The sequence below is a fragment of the Aedes albopictus genome, chromosome 2 (genome assembly GCF_035046485.1).
Source record: "Aedes albopictus strain Foshan chromosome 2, AalbF5, whole genome shotgun sequence".
Lineage (NCBI taxonomy): Eukaryota > Metazoa > Arthropoda > Insecta > Diptera > Culicidae > Aedes > Aedes albopictus.
Window position 1 is genome coordinate 336,564,895 of NC_085137.1, and position 14,373 is coordinate 336,579,267.

General features: G+C 41.5%; 1 protein-coding gene across 1 annotated transcript in view; it reads left to right on the forward strand.

The window, feature by feature from the left end:
- Positions 1-3,529: 3,529 nt before the first annotated feature.
- Positions 3,530-14,373, forward strand: part of LOC109397949 (uncharacterized) — an 81,993-nt gene continuing 71,149 nt past the window's right edge. Inside the window, exons 1-3 of the mRNA XM_062852589.1 lie at positions 3,530-4,092; positions 11,480-11,931; positions 12,868-13,185. Of these exons, the coding sequence (XP_062708573.1) occupies positions 3,571-4,092; positions 11,480-11,931; positions 12,868-13,185 (1,292 nt within the window). The 5' untranslated portion in view covers positions 3,530-3,570. The remainder of the gene's footprint in view (positions 4,093-11,479; positions 11,932-12,867; positions 13,186-14,373) is intronic.

Consider the following 14,373-nt stretch of genomic DNA (forward strand, 5'->3'; position numbering starts at 1 on the left):
ATGGTCCTCCGGAAAGTAGGGGGTTGGTGTCAGGCCCTACGAGCCAGCCGTAAAAGACCATTGTAACGGAAAATCAGCAACAGAATAATACGAACCGAGACCAACGGCAACGACCCCAGCGAACAAAAAGGACTTGCGATTGGAAACTCGGTACGTGGAACTGCCGATCTCTCAACTTCATTGGGAGCACCCTCATACTCGCCGATCTACTGAAGGACCGCGGGTTCGGCATCGTAGCGCTGCAGAAGGTGTGTTGGACAGGATCCATGGTGTGAACATTTAGAGGTAATCATACCATCTACCAGAGCTGCGGCAACACACGCGAGCTGGGAACAGCTTTCATCGTGATGGGTGATATGCAGAGGCGCGTGATCGGTTGGTGGCCGATCGACGAAAGAATGTGCAGGTTGAGGATCAAAGGCCGATTCTTCAACTTCAGCATAATAAACGTGCACAGCCCACACTCCGGAAGTACTGATGATGACAAGGACGCATTTTACGCGCAGCTCGAACGCGAGTACGATCGCTGCCCAAGCCACGACGTCAAGATCATCATAGGTGATTTGAACGCTCAGGTAGGCCAGGAGGAGGAATTCAGACCGACGATTGGTAAGTTCAGCGCCCACCAGCAGACGAACGAAAACGGCCTACGACTCATTGATTTCGCCGCCTCCAAAAATATGGCCATACGTAACACCTTTTTCCAACACAGCCTCCCTTATCGTTACACCTGGAGATCACCACAGCAGACGGAATCTCAAATCGACCACGTTCTGTTTGACGGACGGCACTTCTCCGACATTATCGACGTCAAGACCTATCGTGGTGCCAACATCGACTCCGACCACTATCTGGTGATGGTCAAACTGCGCCCAAAACTCTCCGTCATCAACAATGTACGGTACCAGCGACCGCCACGGTACAACCTAGCGCGACTGAAGCAAACGGATGTCGCCTCAGCATACGCGCAGAATCTCGAGGCCGCGATGCCGGACGAGGACAAGCTCGAAGAGGCCCCTCTAGAGGACTGCTGGAGTACAGTGAAAGCAGCCATCAACGACGCAGCCTAGAGCACCATCGGGTACGTGGAACGGAATCGACAGGACGAATGGTTCGACGAAGAGTGCAGAACGGTTTTGGAGGAGAAAAACGCAGAGAGGGCGGTAATGCTGCAGCAAGGGACTCGACAGAACCTGGAACGTTATAAACAGAAGCGGAAACAGCAGACCCGCCTCTTTCGGGAGAAAAAGCGCCGCCTGGAAGAAGCGGAGAATGAAGAAATGGAAATGCTGTGCCGTTCCCAAGAAACACGGAAGTTCTATCAGAAGCTCAACGCATCCCGCAACGGCTTCGTGCCGCGAGCCGAAATATGCAGGGATAAAGACGGAGGCCTCTTGACGGACGGACGTGAGGTGATCGAAAGGTGGAAGCAGCACTTCGATCAGCACCTGAACGGCGTGGAGAACGTAGGCACGGGAGCCCACGGCAACGGAGGAAACGACGACGCCAGTGCAGCGGAGGACGGAAATGAACCAACTCCCAAGCTGAGGGAAGTTAAGGATGCCATTCACCAGCTCAAAACCAACAAAGCAGCTGGTAAGGATGGTATCGCAGCTGAATTCATCAAGATGGGCCCAGAAAAGTTGGCCACCTGTCTGCATCGGCTGATAATCAGGATCTGGGAAACCGAACAGCTACCGGAGGAGTGGAAGGAAGGGGTAATCTGCTCCATTCACAAGAAAGGCGACCATTTGGAATGTGAGAACTTCTGGGCGATCACTATTTTGAATGCTGCCTACAAAGTGCTATCCCAGATCATCTTCCGTCGTCTGTCACCAAAAACAAATGAGTTCGTGGGAAGTTACCAAGCCGGCTTCATCGACGGCCGGTCGACAACGGACCAGATCTTTACCGTACGGCAAATCCTCCAGAAATGCCGTGAGTACCAGGTCCCAACGCATCACCTGTTCATCGACTTCAAAGCGGCATACGACAGTATCGACCGCGCAGAGCTATGGAGAATCATGGACGAAAACGGCTTTCCTGGGAAGCTGACTAGACTGATTAAAGCAACGATGGACGGTGTGCAAAACTGCGTAAGGGTTTCGGGTGAACTATCTAGTTCATTCGAATCTCGCCGGGGACTGCGACAAGGTGATGGACTCTCATGCCTACTCTTCAACATCGCTCTGGAAGGTGTGATGCGACGAGCCGGGCTCAATAGCCGGGAAACGATTTTCACAAAATCCGGACAATTTGTGTGCTTTGCGGACGACATGGACATTATTGCCATTATTGGCAGAGCTGTACACCCGCCTGAAACGCGAAGCAGCAAAGGTCGGACTGGTGGTGAATGCCTCAAAAACAAAGTACATGCTGGTAGGCGGAACCGAAAACGACCGGATCCGTCTGGGTAGTAATGTTACGATAGACGGGGATACTTTCGAGGTGGTGGAGGAATTCGTCTACCTCGGATCCTTACTGACGGCTGACAACAACGTGAGCCATGAAATTCGGAGGCGCATCATCAGCGGAAGTCGGGCCTACTACGGGCTCCAGAAGAAACTGCGGTCGAAAAAGATACACCCACGCACCAAATGCACCATGTACAAAACGCTAATAAGACCGGTAATCCTCTACGGGCACGAGACATGGACCATGCTCGAGGAGGACCTGCAAGCACTCGGAGTTTTCGAGCGACGCGTGCTAAGGACGATCTTCGGCGGTGTGTAGGAGAATGGTGTGTGGCGGAGAAGAATGAACCACGAGCTCGCTGCACTTTACGGCGAACCCAGCATCCAGAAGGTGGCCAAAGCCGGAAGGATACGGTGGGCAGGGCATGTTGCAAGAATGCCGGACAACAACCCTGCAAAGCTGGTGTTTGCAACTGATCCGGTTGGCACAAGAAGGCGTGGAGCGCAGAGGGCACGATGGGCGGACCAGGTGGAGCGTGACTTGGCGAGCATCGAGCGCGACCGAGGATGGAGAGCGGCAGCCACGAACCGTGTATTATGGAGAAATATTGTTGATTCAGTTTTATCTTGAATATGATGTTGAATAAATAAATGTATGTATGTATGTATTTATTTAATTCAGTAAATTTGATAGCAGGCGGGCCAAAAGTTGACATCTCTTAGCAAAACTATGGAAGACACCCTTAATATCATTTTAATCTTAGTTAATCGAACACCTTTGCTTAGGGGGTGCATATTACCCCACCTTCCCCTACCAGCTAAGCACACATTTCTGGCGGTCTTTGTCATCGAAGGTAGGCATGGTAAGCATGAGGTAGGAACTTGAGAGGACCAGAGCAATGTTGGACGCACTCCTTATCGACTGACCGTTTTGCAGCCCTAAAGTTACGATAGCGACAAATAAAATATTAATTGAAAAAAGTTGTTTTGCAAATCAGTCGATAAGTAAAAGATTTTCGTATCAATAAAACCATCACAGCTTGGTCATCTAGCTGTCAATCATTACTCCTGGCAGTTAACATATCGTTAGCCTTGTAGGATCATGTCCCATAAACGATATGCTTTAATATTTCAGTATTTTGAACTGACCATAAATATGCTGACGGGCGACCTCACCCAACGCCAATCGGTTACGGTGCAATTCACAGGTCACTTGTGGTTTTTCTGCTTCCCATCATCGATGGCCAGCGACATGGCTACCCCTATATTCCCAGTATCATCGCAAATAGTGCTGCTGTACATCTCGTTGATAGTGATTATGACTGTTTCGGTCGATAGTGCCACCGAGACCAATAACGATTACGAGCGAAATGTGTTAAAATTGATATTCGACTTTATCGTCGCCTATAAACGATTGAAGTTTGGCATAGTTTTTACGTGCGCCGAGCGGCCGTTCGTGTTTTACGACGTGACAAAACGATTAATGGAGGGAAATATTAGCCTCCGAGCGATTAACATCGACGGTTATCCGCGTGTCACTGGGGATGGAGAAGGGTACAATGGTGGAGATGATCCGAGTGATGAAACATATGCAATACTCATGCGAAACTTGATATCCCATCACCAGTTCGTGCTGTTGGATCTAGAGTGTGCAAATGCGGACGTCGTTCTACAACAGGTGAATTGGTGGTATTTGGTGATTGGACATGTGAAGCGGTAAAATGAAATTGATTGAGTATTGAACGTAAAGGCGTAACCAATGAAACTGATGAGTGTGTATCAAAACAGTTCTGGTTCAAATTTAATTCCACTTTAATTGCGTTGCGTTGCGTGGTAACGGAGTAATTTGTAGATTGCATACTGAAAATTGACATGTTAAAGCTATAGGTAATACTTCTATTCTATTTGGTTAGGAACAGCTATCCAATAAGAAGTTGAAGTAAAAAAGACATGATCACTTCTCCGTTATTAAGATAGGGAAGGATGTGATGATACTTATGACACCTACTTTACAAGAGGTCAGCGACTCACCGACGCTCCCATAGGTGTCAAGGAGTTGGATATTTGGAATGGGGTAATAAGTTGGATATTTTTAAACGGCATCGTATTCTCTAAAGTTTTGCCATTATTTGCTTCTTTGACATCAATGCTGTAGGAATTGAGCAAAAATTATTAAAATTCGTGAAAGACAATTTCGTCCCAAAAACTAGCTTTTCGGGGGCAATCACGCTTGGGCGCGCAGAAAGTGGCATCGCGTCAGCATTGACATTGATGACCAACACGCTTGTCAATATTTGAAAGTCAATAACAGCGCCGGCCACGTCCTTACGGTCATCGGAAAAGGGAAAGAATGTTAGTTCGACAACCGTTGTTACTAGAAACCGTGGAATCCACAGCATTCCCACAGTTGTCTCAGGAAGGAGTATTTGTTAGTAGGGTAAGGTAAGATGTGAATCTGGGAGTCACCTATGGTAGGTAATATGATTCACACCACTGGAAATACTCGTCAAGCAAGATTCCGATTTTACCGATCAACCGCAAAATAAAAAAACACGATTTATGTTCACAATACTCCCTTCCATAGCAATAATGCACCCGCGTCGCGGCAAAGAGTCCTTTAAAACCATCTGTGAAAACGTCTCACTTTACTCGCGCAGAACAACGCGATTATGACAAAACTACTTGTCACCTCTTGTACCAACTTTTCGAATCCTCTAAGCAGATAACCCTCTTTGAATGAGTGTAATCAGTTTCGTACCTTTTAATTCCGCCCTATGTTGCTTATCCTTTGACAGATACGCGTATTTTAACTACCACTTATAATCTTCCTCAGTGTCAGTTATCCATGATAGGAAAAAAAAACATCTCTAATTTTTTGATATGTTATGTATAAATGTCTCAGCTTTCAATAGATTACCCGCAGGGAGTGCGTTCAATGCTGGTCAGCAGGAGTAAAATCATTTTATTTTGTATGGCGAAAAGCATCTAAACTCGAATTTATCGAAATGAAAAGCTTTTACCGAAAAAATATTTGGGAGGCACCCAACCGGTCATCATTGTGCACAACCGCTACCAAATATTTTTTCGATTAATGTGTTCCACTTCGAGAAATACGCCTTTAGATGCTATTCGCCATACAATATTTTTGCGATTTACTTTTAGCGATTTTTCGCGCATAGAAGCTAGCGCCTCATTGGTCGATGCGGAGAGTAGGAAAACAGCCGAAGCATTTAATTCATTGAAGCAAAATTTTCGAAAATCTGTGGTTGCCTTCTTATTATTCTTCTTCTTCTTTATGGCTCTACGTCCGCACTGGGACTTGGCCTGCCTCGCTTCAACATAGTATTCTTAGTGCATTTCCTCAGTTATTAATTGAAGGGCTTTCTTTGCCTGCCATTGCATGAATTTGTATATTGTGTGGCAAGTACAATGATACTCTATGCCCAGGGAGTCGAGAAAATTTCCCCGACTGGAACGGGAATCGAACCCGCCGTCTCCGGATTGGCGATCCATAGCCCTGACCACTAGGCTAAATAGAGACCCCCAATCCGTGTTTGCCCTAATGGTGAAAAAAATGTTTTGGTGTAAAAATCCAAGATGGCGGCCAAAATCAATATGGCTCTATCTTTCCTCTTTTCAACAACAATTCGTTTTGAGGTGGTTTTTGGAAAAAAAAATTCGAGTTATAACGGTTTAAATAAGCCACCATTTGACCAAAATCGAGGGGTCTGCAAAAATAGTTGTGGCTCTTACTAACGGGGGGTCCATCAATTTGAGTAACCAAATGCATTTTCCTTATTTTTAGCTAGGACTTTCAGAAAATTGACACCTTAAACATTTTTGAAGACAAGGTGTAAATAGTGGGCCGGTCTTAGTGATAGTTACCCTCATATCACTTAAAGCAAAATTTAACAAACTTCATATGCATCGCTGTGAGTTCAATACGTTAAAATCTGAGCATACGGAAAATAAACGTTCATGCTTAGATAGCTATTTACGTATTATGTGTTCGAACGAAGGTAGTCTAGTATGGTGCTTACGATCAGGCATTAAGGTAATTTGGCCAATTCTGTATAATTTTTCTAAATCATTGTGAGCTTGAATAACTTACTTCTATCATTTTTATGGCTTCAATATAAAGTCAATCTAAGAGATGCAGGATAAATATGTATATATTACTGCACTCTATCAGTGTTGGTAAAATCACACTCAAAGCACACTCAAGAACCGCTCCTGCGTGAGCAAGCTCGCACGCGATTCTGAATCATTTTCTCACACGCGAGATTATCATGCAAAATCTCGCTCTCACGAGTCAAGCGCCGAAATCTCGTTCGCTTGTAAAACGAACCCAAATCAATTTGAACGGCATCCAATGTTGTTGTACGATAGGTTTGCTTTTGTTTCATCATATAATCCTAAAAACATCGAAGTAAGTAATAAGAATACCAAGAAATAAAACAATGAGTGAAATCGCGAGTCAACTCATGCATGATTTTTTCGGCGGTGAGTTTGGCAAGTCAAGAATCGCGCGTGAATCAACTCAAGCATGAGATTTGAGAATTTGAGTTTTTACCAACACTGCACTCTATGTGGTTTTAAAAGAGTTTCATGAAACCGCATTGGCAAAATTACCTCGACTCCATCTAGAAGTAGAAAGAAAAAAATCAGAATGATCTCACCCAGTTCTATCTCGTCAGATGACCGCACCTCCGTCTTGACTCCATCAATAATTGTCTGCATCGAAGACAAGAGGCCGTTGGCTAACGTATGTGAATTAAAGTTTCTTTACTTTCCGCTTCGGACAAACAACCCGAGAGCTGGATGTTGGATTTTCTCGGCTATGCAGTTACTAAACTCCTTGGAGCGACAACGGTTTTAATTCATTCCTACGTATCGGTAATGCTTATTGCCATCTTCAGGGGAAACTGGGGGATTTTATTGTAAATGTTAGCTGTTATTTTTTGTTTTTCGTCATTGTACAAACTTACAATCGTACTACGTAAGTTTGTAGAACAATTATTATACCACACGAACTAATTTAAATTTAATTTTAGCACATGTCCAGACTAACAAAAAATCCCAAACAGACCTTCCGCTTAGCAAAGACGACAGACACAGAACGAATCACATGATTGTAAGTTAACACAATGACGAAAAACAAAAATTAAGAACTAACATTTACAATAAAATCCTCCAGTTTCCCCTCAAGATGGCAATAAACATTGCCGAAACGTAGGGACGAATTAAAACCGTTGTCGTTCCAAGGAGTTTAGTGAATGCATAGCCGAGAAATCCAACATCTAGTGCATCCAAACAGTCGAATACTCAAACCTCCAGACAACCCGAGGGCCCCATCGCAACTGCCACACGATCGCGTCACTTTTTCAATTTTCCTACGGTACACAGCGACCCGATCGAGAATAAGTTTAGAACAAAAAGTGGACGAGATCGTATCGAGTAAAAGACGAAAGTCGTGGAATTACTTTAATTTTTCTCTTGTAATGTATTCAAACTTTTTCAAGATTTGATAAATTGTCGAACGTGAAATGTTTGGTGACAAGTTCTCTCCTCATTTGGTTCGAACTTTTTGGCGAGATGCTTTTCATCCTAACAGTTCAGCTTCTTCCTCTGTCTTCCTGCTTCTTTACTGCTGTATTGTATTGAATCTTTAAAAAAAGATGACATAATGAGACATGTTTGACCAGCGAGAAATTTCAAGGGCTGACAAATCACTCTCTCGATATGTCCTTTTCCTTGTTTAAATCTAGATAAATACTTTCCGTGTGGCATATTAAGGCGAAACTGGAAGCATTTCCTCACTTTTTGGTTTTTGATTTTTTATTAAATAACGAAGCAACATTTTCAAAATCGGTTTTCGTGCACATGTAGAGTATGGATCAAGGTATCTTCTGATTTTTTTTGTTGTGGAAAATGTTTTTCGTTTTTGCAAAAACCAATTAATGTTGGATGGATCTGTAGTTATGGAATAGAGTGTATATGTAGCTTGATATGTTAAAACGGTCGTTTTAATTGATTGGTAATTATATAAGCAGCGCAAAAACCAAAAGTCGAATTGCGCTGAAAAAATCAACGATTAATTACTCCCAGCGAGTGATTGAAATGTTGATAATTTCAGCGCAAGACAATGTTAGCGTTTTCAGTTTTTGTTTTTTCAAATGCCCTACATGGCCAAAGTATTTACTCACCTAAAAATTGTTGTCGCCGGCGACGGCTGCCTCAGTTTTCAAGTTACTGATAATCCAAAACTAACATCTAATTCTTAAAAATAAGTAATTAAATAGTAAAAGGAATTTTCTCACCGGATGCCAAAGAAGAAATTCGATCCAAACAGCAGCCACTTATTTAAATAATCATAAATACTCGATGCCGGATTAGGTATGATACGCAAATCACTTACTTTGAATTGCTTTTGAATTGCTTTCAATTCTGCACACTTTTCCGGTAGAACAAACCAATGAGTTTCCTCAATTCGTCCAGAATAATACGTTCTAATGAAATCCATTCTGTGGTATATCCTGGTTCTTCCCTTTGGCCTTTTGGTACTTTGGCTCCACACTCACTTTCATCGATAACTTCCGGCTTGTCACAAATACCCACGTCTAACTCTTTTACTGACCGCAAAAACTGCCAAATCTGTTTTCAATACTTAGTCTTTACAACGCTGATCATTCACCATCATGTTTCTGTACCACAGAATCACTTACGATCCTTTATTTAATTTAAATTGAAACAGAACTATGTTGATAGATTTTTATAAGTTTTATTTGAAGGGGTGTATATGTCAAACACGCACTTTCGAGTAAAAGAGGTTTAAAGTTTTTCACCCATTTTTGATTTCATTCAAAATGTATGGAGTTTCAGAATTGACCCAATTTTCTACGATTTATTGTAATGTTTCTAATCATCGTATAAATAATCTTGAAAAAGTTCCTGAAAGCTTGAAATCTGAAGAATTTTATGATATGCTCAGCTCAAAATCGACCAAATGATCACTTACACGATACACCTCTTTGCATCTGAGCACCTCATTTAAAAGCTTATTCTCTGCCGAAAAAACTACACTAGATACTTTTTATTTGATTCACGTCTTACTTAATTTGCTTCGGAATTGGCACACTATGTGGCGCAATTTATTGCATATGCCTGCATAATAAGCGATACCAAATTTGAAATAAAGTGGATGCGATGATTTCCCGACCATACTTAAATATGTGAAGTTAGATTCTACGGAAAATCTGTTGTAAGCCCACTCATTCAATGTTTGGCCAATATCTCAGCTCAACGTCAATGAAACACAATATTGACGATTAGGGTAGGGGTACCAAATATGGATGCAATATGTCAGCAATTCAGATTCAAATCGGATTTCAATAGCATGTGGGGGGAAAATGGATTATTTCTGAATGTTTGATACAAGTTTAAATCCTTGCGAAGCAGATGAATACATATTAAAAAATGTGTTAAGCCTATGAAACATTAGTATTAAATAGCTTTGACTTGGTACCAATTATGGCCATAGTGTAAAGCGATAAAGGTGTTCAAATTATGGATTATCGACGGATTTATCACAAAATTAAGCTTAACATCTGCTGGGACTGCTAAAATCAAACAATATCAAGTAATAAAGTGACAAGTGAACAAAATTACCAGAAAACATATCTGTAAATGACTATAGGCCACTTTTTGGAAATGCTTGGTTTAACAAGTTAGACTCATTTAAGCTTCATATTTTGAAAAAAAAAGTGTTCAAATTCAGGAAAATATAAATCGATGAAATATCCACCATCATTGTAAAATTTGCCTTTGCCTTCTCCGTGCTTTTACGGTTGCTTAACTGTTGAAACCTGATTATCAAGCTATCATCTTGAAGATATCGTCTTCCCTCATCGTCTCGTCATGGAAGTCATGAGTAAAACTATTTTGATTTAATAATTTTACTTGTCAAAGTATGAAAATAAACCACCTTTAGAGTATCGCAATAACTGGTACTCCATACACCCTTTGTACCAAATATCCCCTTGAAGAAAAACACATGATATTTACTTATTCCACAAAATGTGATCAAATGATTCATCTATCTTCTAAACATTGCCATTTTCTAACAATACCTAGTATCTATTTATTGGATGACTTACTTTTTACATTAAAAATCCTTAATTTAGTACTGCATGTTGCTTACCAAACTGTTATGCGGGCATCGTATGCATGGCGCAAAATTTAGAAATGATTTGATTCCGTAGAATATCCTGAATTTGTGTTCATACAAGGTCTCATATGCTACCAAAAATGAATTGGTCATGCATTTCTATGACGATGAGCCTCTATTTTTTTTTTAATAGGAAATAAAGCTGTTTTTCCTTCAACTATTGCCATAATTGCTACTATAGCCATAATTGGTACACCTACCCTATACACCAAAACCGCTCAGCACCTATACTGTGTAAGGCCTACTCATAAGTGCATAATTTCCAGACCACACCAAAAATGTGTAACAGCTACACATTCACAAAAACAGCTTGTACACTCTTCTAGATGCGAAATATAGATATTTTTGTTTACCAAGGTCACTAGTAAATTTAGCTAGATTGCCGTACAAAAGTTGTTGCTAATTTCACGATTTTGCGGACGTTAGAGCTGATTTTGTGAATTTGTTACACATTTTTGGTGAAGACTGGAAATTATGCACTTTTTTAGGGCTGAGCGGTTTTAGCGTGAGTATGAACAGTTAAATGTTTTCAACGCGATTCAGACTTCTTGTAAGGTGCTAGTTGGCTCAGGCCGAGATACGAGCAACGTTAGAGAAGATCAAACCTGGTGTCAACTTTGTTCGTACTTTTGTGGCATTACACAGGAATAATAATAATGAAAATTCGATCGAGTCAAACCAGATATTTGAGCATTGACTATTTTTTGGTCAAACATTTGACGCTGTGTTCTAGCAGCTCTACTACTGCAAGCCTAGCCAATAATAATTTGCTACTTTCAAAATTTCTCCAAATTTACAACACCTTTGACTTACATAATCTGTTCATCGTTACTTACAGGCCTCCCGTTACGAGCTTTTCAACGGTTCGTTCCACTGGTTAATAATTGATAAAAAGCCAAAAATCGACAACTCCAGCAGCATCAGCGGTTCATTCACCGACGCGATTGCAGTGGCCGCATCCGACCCAGAACGATGGACCAGCGAGTACCGATTACGTGCAGAACACGGCCCACTTCGCCGTTGCCCATTGGCAAATTTAACAAAACCATCCATCCCGCCCGGTGAACATTTTGGCTTTACTGGACCCGTCGATGGCCGGCAGGACGATGAAGGAGATGATGCTGCTGCTGTTGGTGATTATTACGATGCTGGTCCGGTTGATGGCGACGTAGTTGATGAAACTTTTGGTCGGTTCGAAACAATGTACATCAGTATCAACGCGGAAATTACCTTGGTAAAAGCACTAATGGCGGATGCATCCTATCGGGCTTTTGCGCTGTTCGATGTATGGTAAGAGATAATAGGAAAATACTTATTGCAAAGTATGAATGGCTGACTGAAAGATCCTCACTTAAACTTTAACCAATATAACTAACCCCTGATATGCTATAATAGTTCAGAAACTTCGAAAAATGTACTACGCTCTTAAATTCACCTTATTCTAAGCCAATGTAACCATTCGGCGAATATGCTCGAGGTTTTTGAACTAAACCGATGGCCTAAGCGCCACTCTCGGGGTACGAGAGACCACCGGTCAATTTTAATTTGGCCCGACTAATACTGAGTCTTCCCACCTCAGGAGTTCTCGAACGGTCGCTGGCTCAAAATCAATTAAAAACGCAATCTTCAATCTGAAAAGTCCCAAAATAACGTGAATCCCTACTTAGACTGGCTCAACCCACTAAATACCACGAGAGAGGTTTAAAACAGAGCGAAGATTCCAGTAGTAACGAAAACGGAATGGTACTGGCATGAATGGCATGGGCATTCATCCGCCAAAAATGTTGTCATTGCTAAGCTGCCGTGTGCAGCATAGTTGTCCCATGTTCTATGGGAACCCCTATTACCATGGGACAACTATGCTGCACACGGCAGTAAGGGATCTGTAAAAATATCGCCAGAACAAAAGTCGATTTCATATCATCAGACTTGTATGTTATCAGCAGAAAGTCCAAAAAATATAGTGAAAATGAGTTTAAAACTGCTGTCAAGTAGTGTTATCAATTTCACCTCAAAATACAATAATCAATTCGTAATTCCACAAAAAATGCCTTTATTTTAATATGCCTCAATTCATATCTTTGAATCCATTCCACCTACCCAAAGCAGCAAGAATTTTAGTGAACCCCACGTTTCGGCACGCACGCACAGCCACCCATAACCAGTACATAAATGATAACTAATTAGATTTCCGATCACTTTATCGTTACGACGCCGCTCCCGCAGGAACCCCGGCTTCATCAGTGGTGGCCGGTTGAATGTAACTGCCATGGGAAATTACACCGTGGATCACCACTACCGTGACGACGGAAACGGACACCGCCGCCGCAACAGTGGCCGACTGTACGTGCGTTTCCGAGAGAGCACCGTCGTGCGCCGCCGGGACATGAATGGGCTTAGGCTGAAGATAATGACCGTTGTGACGCAGAAACCGCGCGAACCGTTTGAAGTGTACCTGTCGACACCGAAAAACACCCACCTGGACTCGGTGCACCGGTACAACTTTGGGCTTATGAGCTATCTGAAGAGCTATTTTAATTTCAGGTGAGTATATTTCCATTTTGAGCAGACAAGAAACACAACGGGGATATTATTTAACAGTCGTGGAGTAACTTCAGGCATTAGTGTATTCAGAAAATAGATAAGGCTGATACAAGTTTAATTTTGACTTTTTGCCCATCCCTCCCAACTCATAATTTTTTGGCTGGATTCAGCATTTTGAGGGAGCAAACAAAAAATATTTATCAAAATATCGGGTCTTACCAAAAACTCTTTAACAAATCCGATGTGTTTTTGATATTTCTGGAGCTCGATTTGAATAGGTCGTATGTGCTTTCGTCGATATAAAATTCGATCAGTTGGATTCGCTTATTGAAGCGAAAGCTGTTGAAATTAAACAAAACTTATACATACAGCCGATTCCTTACAAAACAGGCTTTCCGTTCAATCACTTAAAGTCCTCGAAAAATAATTAATATTGCTACAGTAACTAAAATAAACTGATCGATTTTTATATCGACGAAAGCACATACGACCTATTGAAATCGAGCTCCAGATTTATTAGATTAAATGCTTTATTATTTTTATCCCCCCTCGACCAGCCAAAGAGTGGTGGGACAAAAAGTGAAATAAATATTTGTAAAGGCCTAAGTTTGCTATTGAAAATCCGAAATCTAGTTATAAGAGTATATAGGATTTCGTAATTCATTCAACAAATGCGGAATCAGACGATCTGAACAACAATGAGGTTTTGAAAACAGTCATGGATACATTTATAGACATATAAACGTAGTAGATTTTGACATCAGAATATTCTGAGGATTCTACAAATTTATCTATTCATAATAGATCATTTTCCGTCGTGTATCGATGGATCTATGGATAGAATCTCAAAGGGTCTTGCGATCAGTTCTTGAGATACAGAATATAATTTGAAGCATGCTGTAGCCAGTAGATGTAGAAGTTCAACATCTTAATTTCAGGATGTTTTGGAGGACCTTGAATATCTGAATATCTTCCTCCAAAATCTTACTTAGTTACTTTCTGAAACTTGTGTGGATACATGAAAGTTGACACCTTGCGTGCTTTAAAAGTGTTTCCGAGTCATGACAAGTTTTCAGTACAACTCAAACTACAACACAAAACGCAGTGATTTCAAAGTTTCATTCAAAATTGCTTCATTATCAGGTAGTAAATAATAAATTCAGAAAGCAAACATTTTATCATTATTAG